A 6148-nucleotide genomic window follows, 5' to 3' on the forward strand; every position below is an offset into this window, starting at 1 on the left:
TGACTTAGCTACTTCGCTGCCGGTACGTCCTTGTCAGCGACCGCCTTTCCCCATTCAGATTTTATTGACAACCCCCAAGCGTGGTGGTCTAGGGTCCCGAAGCCGGACTGATGAACTCCAAGCTCTCGTTCAGTGAATGAGAGAGTTAAACCTACCGAGAAAGTTCGCTGCTGCTTCCTAGAGCTGCTCGGGCTTGTAGACCTTTCCGTTTCCGGTGGTGGCCTCCAAGCCCCCAGTGCTGACGAGCTAAACGGGTGGCGAGCGCTCTTCGCCCGCAATGGAACTTGCGGCGCCAGAAGCTGCTAGGGAGAATCCAGATGGGGCGAAGCTGCTGGGGAACCGGGCATCAAAATTCCCGGGAGCCCTCAAGTCGTCCCTCGATCGCGAGGCTGAGTTGCATGAGCGCCCTCTCCTGGCGCTGCCGGAGCAACCAGCCGCCGGGGGAAAGTTGCTAGGCCAGCAGTACCTATGTAGGTCAGGCTCTGGCCCTGGGGAAGAAACCTTTGCCAAGACCAATGATCCTGCAGTCCACAAAGCTTTCAGGTGCCGGAATTGTGGGCTGACTGTAGCCAGCCTCTCTGACCTCATTCACCATCAAAACAGCCATGGGTGTGACCGGCCTTACAGCTGTCCAGAGTGTGACAAAAGCTTCCGGCGTGGCTCAGATCTGGTTAAGCACTACAGGGTACACACTGGTGAAAAACCTTACCCCTGCCCAGAATGTGGCCGTTGCTTCAGCCTCAGCTCCAATCTCACTAAACACCGGCGTTCTCACTCAGGTCTCAGACCTCATAAGTGTATGGAGTGCGGAGAGGCCTTTGGCCGCAGTGCAGACCTAGCAAAACACCTGCGGGTGCACACTGGGGAGAAGCCCTATGCTTGTGTTGAGTGTGGTAAGACTTTCAGGGTTAGCTCCAACCTGATCCAGCACCAGCGTACTCACACTGGCGAGAAACCCTACGGCTGTGGACTCTGTGGCAAGAGTTTCAGCCTGAGCTCTAATCTTTTACAGCACCAGCGCTGTCACACAGGTGAGAAACCCTACTTCTGCTCCTGGTGTGGAGACAGCTTTGGGCGCAGTTCCTATCTGCTGGAACACCAGCGTTCACACACAGGTGAGAAGCCCTACAATTGCTGTGAGTGTGGCAAGAACTTCACCAACAGCTCCAACTGCCTAAGGCACCAACGCACTCACAATGGAGAACCGCCTTTCAGGTGTCTTGAATGTGGACGTGGCTTCAGTAAGAGCATCATGTTCATTGAACACCAGCGCATCCACTTGAGCAAATGACTGACCTTTCCGGGATGTGGCAGAATCTTATACCACAGCTCCATTAATGTTCACACGTGGGCAAAAAGCCCTAGAAGTTAGCTGGGCGGTTGTTGCCCACGCCTTTAATCCCAGCACTCGGGAGGCAGAGAGGCAGATCTCTGTGAGTTCAAGACCAGCCTGGTCTACAAGAGCTAGTTCCAGGACAGCCTCGAAAGCCACAGGAAAACCCTGTCTCCAAAACAAAACAAAACAAAAAAAAGCCCTAGAAGTTTCCTGGTTGTGGGTAGTATTTTGTGGACAACACCAGCATATTCACATAGACCAAAGACCTTACATTTGCAGTAAGTGTGCCAGGAGCTTCAGGCAGATTTCCCACTTGTTCTTCTACCAAGTGACCCACAGTAGCAAGAAGACTTCTAAAACTCCCAACTTTTTCTAACACTAATGGATTACCAAAATGGGAGCTTCTACAGATATCCCTGGCTTCAGCTTTAATCTACATTTTGTCTTTGGATTTGGTCCAGCCCTGAGAAGCCTGAAGGAACCATCTGGACTGAGACAGAAATCCCAGACTAGAAGCACAGCACTAGAGCTATGGCTACTACCTTCAATGAGACAAGATTTTAAAGTGGGCGGGGGGGGGAGGGGGGGTCCCTTCTATTGAGATTCCATTTAGAATATCCATTAGCTAGAGGGAAATTTTAGATGTCCAGAGCCATATAACCCTGACCAGCTGCTTTGAGATAGGTTAACCATAACAAAAGAACAATTACTGTTTCTCAGAGGAAGAGGACTTACAAGCCAGGCAAAGTTCCTGTTGAGGACTACAGTAGCAAGAGGATGAAGGTGGGCCAGAGGGGATCATAAAGAAGGCTATGTTCTAGCAAAAGGACCAAAGAATTTGAATTTGGGGTTGCTACATAAGCTCTGGGTGTAGGATCCCATTCAGTGCACTTTCACCACTTAATAACTGTCTTTACTGTTCACACAGTAAAGGTTGAAGCAAAGAAACAGACTTTGAGTTCAGGATGCTTTGTGGTATTTCTGGGCATAGGCAAAGGCCCAAGATTTGTCATCTGGCCCTTTCCTAGTCCTCAATCCCTTCCCTCAAAAAATTCCCCTGTTCCCCCCTCCCCAAACACTTCCTCACTCCCCTCAATGGAAGAATAGTGAAGACTTCTGGACCTTAGAGATTAAGTAGCCTTTTTATCTAACACAGAGGCAGGTTGCCCACCCAAATATATTTCTGCTGCTAAAATTAGTGTATATGAGAGCTGGGAGGTTTCCCAAAGCACCACATAGTCTTTAATCAGATCACAGTCCAAGCAGGGACTGCCTATTGTCCTGAGAGTCATGGACTAAGCTTTTTAAGGTTGAGGATAGAGTTTTCTGTTTCAAAGACCTAGTAAGTCCTTTGTGACATTCCTTTCATCCTTAACTGCAAAATCCTTGTCCCCTGCCCTCCAGTTTTGCTGCCATTTATTTAGCTTGTTGCATCTAGAACTGTCTATATATAGAGTAAGAGGCTAAGGAAGAATGTCAAGTTGCCCAGCCTCAGTTTCTAAGAGTCCAGGCTTGTCTCTTCCTAGCTGTGTGACCCATTACCTCTTCTGGGTCTCAGTTACTTCATCTGTGAAACATGCAATGTTCCTCACCAGGCTGTGAAGATTCCCTGAATATGCCTACCTTCATGAAGTACCCGGTTAGGAGAATGGCTCAGTAAGCCTCAGTTCTGAAGTCTGGAGTCCTGTTGGTTGTATCGTTCAGAAAGCATCATGGCAGCTCACGGAACAGCTTCTAAGATCACAGAAATGAACTAGACACTCCTGTAGTAGACTATTGTCCCATAAAGGCAATGGACCAGTAATAACATTGGGGAAGGGGTGTCACCTGGAGCAAATCTGAAAGGCATGACCCAGGTGACATCTAATGAACATCTCTGCCTCCTCAAGCTGGGTAGGAGAAACTTACTCCAAGAAGGAGTAAGTAATTAAAGAAATGATTCTTGATATGTTCCCATCAACAGTACTTCAAAAAACACAACCCAAGGTTTGAGTTGAATACATGAGCATAGCACATACGTATCTTCTGCTTCTGAAATCTGGTTCTTTGGCACTCAATAATAGCTATGTTTGGGTTCTGTTTACACTGCTTACTATTGGCCTTTGGCTCTGTTACAATGAGAGAATGCAAATGTTTTACTCATACCTCTGTGTATGTGTTAAGCATATGGCACAGGTGAGCATGGAAGCAAAATTTCTTAGAGGAGCTAAAAGCTTTCTTCTCACATACAGCAGATAATCTCTGGACCTACTCTCTTAACTGCAGAAAAAAACAAAACTTCCTGACCAAACAAAGAAGCAGATTTCAGAAACAGGAGAGATGGGCTTAATTCAACAGATACCATTATCCAAGTATGTGACCAGCTTGTAGGCCAGAAATGCCAAACAATTGTCTGGCTGTGTCTGTTTATGTTACAATCAATACAAAACTTCAGTCAAACTGCACATTCAAATTTAGATTGCTAGTTTTTCTGTTTGTGTAGTTAGAAGATTAATCCATCAATGTTTGATCTTTTTTTCTTTTTAGGATTGATTTTTATGTGTCTGTGCCGAGGTGAGTTTGTGTGCACCACGTGCATGCAGGTGTTGCATGGCCAGAGGGGACTGGATTCCCTGGAACTGGAGCTATAAGCATTAACATGCTGATGCTGGGGACCAAACTCAAGTCCTCTGCAAGAATGGTAGTCATTCTTAATTGTCAGCCCAACATAAGATCCTAATAGAGCAATGATTTGGTAGTGGCTGTTCCATCATCCTTATTCTATTTCTGGCTCAATATTAGGACTTTTTCTTACTCATCAGGGTAAGCCTACAAAAGCCACAGGGAATACTCAAATACTACCATGAATGAGAAGGACCCTTCATAGACTGAAGCCAAAATGTCCCCTTTACCCATTTGTAGCCCCATCCTACTACTTTCCTTCTTTTCCCTCCCCTAGCACTCTCAGTAACTGACCTGTCTTCCTCCTCCTGAGTCTGCCTGTCTCCCTGCTTCCTTCCCCACCCAGGTTATCACTCCTTAAAGCTTCTTTTTCTCTCTGAAAGAGGACACAGACTAATCAAGGCCCATGTTAGGAAGAGGTCTAAGTATTGAACCCTGGTTGGTTCACTGAGTGGTTGTGAGAATCCAGCAAACACAGAAGCACTCTATTAGAGCTTAAGTAAACCAGGGAGTGTTTAAGTGAGTAACATTATCACACTTGGAATGGCTCGGCTCCTGTCTAGTTCTAGACATGGGATAGATTGAAGTGCTGACATCAAGTTGTCTCATGGAATCCTGATGGGGTATATAGAGACCCATGCTGTGATAAGTGTGGCTGTGCCTGGCACCTGGAGTCCAGACTACCTATAAGCTCACCTGGTGTGGCAGGACTTTTGGGACTTTTGCTGACTCCCTTCCCAGCTCATTCCCCTCGGTGTACTTATAGGGGGCAAGGCCTGGATCGGTGCTCTCCCTGCTGAGTCTCAGCAATCCCATCATGGGACAGACAGCCCTGAAGAAAGGCCATGTGATTTACAATTTCTCTTCTCTAAGATTTGGGTACATTTCCTAGGGGAGTCTATGGGGGAAAAGCCAGTTTGAGGAACGGATGGATGAAGATGGGCTGGCTTAGGGCAGACATCCATCTCTTACCTCAGTCATGTAGCTGCAAGGTTGAGGATCCCAGGACCTTTCATTTCAAAGGATGGGTACAGGTAAATTTCTGGACATGCTCAGGTTCTGAGACCAGTTGGAAACAGAATGTTGGGTGGATGCAATGCTTGACATGGCAGTACATACCTTTAACCCCAATACTCCAGGAGACAGAGGCAGGAAGATCTCTTGAATCTGCAGCCAGCTACTATGGCTTACCTAGTGAGTTTCAAGCCAGCCAGTGAGTCCCTATACTTAAAAAGAAAAAAGAAAGTGACTTCAAGACTTCCTGTTCCAAGCCACCCTTAAAGGGTAGAGTCAAAGTCTTCAGTAACAAGTCCAGGAACATGATAAACCATATGTTGTAGTAAGACGCTCCTGTCTTACTACATGCACCTACCTCCTGTGTGTGATGATCTGAGTACATCAAAAGTGATTCTGGCTTAGGACCTGGACCCTCAAAACTTCTGACCAGGGCCTTGTATCTCCTCTCTTCCCATTGCTTCCCCCACATAGCTGTTCAGAGTCATGAACAGGTTGCCTCTCACATCCCTCAACCCCAGGCCCACATCCTTCCCATACCACAGCCATTATGAGTTGGAAGGTTGGGGAGAGCAAGTTCCATTTGGGACCATGACAGTGAAGAATGTGGGAATGAGAACGTCCATTCAGCATGGAAAGATGCTCTTAGCAACAGCTCTGGCTCAGAGGCTCACAGTATTTCCTGTAGTGTCGACTACAAGAAGCCATGAGTGGAATCCCAATATGCACAGCTCAGAAACTCTGTCATCAGAGAACCCCAGACTCCTTTTCTGGACATGTCCCATGTAGCGGGCTTTCTTGGACCACTAGACCCCAAATCATGACACTGAGACTTATTAATTATGAATTCTCAACCTTAGCTTAGGTTTATTTCTAGTTAGTTTTTTTCCCCTTTAACTCTAATTAACCCATTGCTAGTCATCTGTGTGCTGCCCTGAGTGAGGCTCATTTACCTCATCTACACTCTGTCCATCTGCTTTCCTGCTTCCTCCATGTTTGTCTGTCTGGCCCCTAGCTGGCTCCCTTTTTCTCTGCCCACCAGCCCCGCCTATCCCTCCTCTGCCTAGCTATTGGCCATTCAGCTCTTTATTAATCAGGTACCTTAGGCAAGTAAGGTAAAACAGCAACACATCTTTT

At 46.9% G+C, this 6148-nt stretch overlaps 1 protein-coding gene across 1 annotated transcript; it reads left to right on the forward strand.

Annotated features, from left to right (window-relative positions):
• Positions 1-2: 2 nt before the first annotated feature.
• LOC113834555 (zinc finger protein 239-like) lies at positions 3-1914 on the forward strand. Its single transcript, XM_027404482.2, has one exon. It carries the CDS (start codon positions 278-280, stop codon positions 1289-1291), a length of 1014 nt encoding a protein of 337 aa, XP_027260283.1. The 5' UTR covers positions 3-277; the 3' UTR covers positions 1292-1914.
• Positions 1915-6148: the final 4234 nt, after the last annotated feature.

The sequence above is a fragment of the Cricetulus griseus genome, chromosome 3 (genome assembly GCF_003668045.3).
Source record: "Cricetulus griseus strain 17A/GY chromosome 3, alternate assembly CriGri-PICRH-1.0, whole genome shotgun sequence".
Taxonomy (NCBI): Eukaryota; Metazoa; Chordata; class Mammalia; order Rodentia; family Cricetidae; genus Cricetulus; species Cricetulus griseus.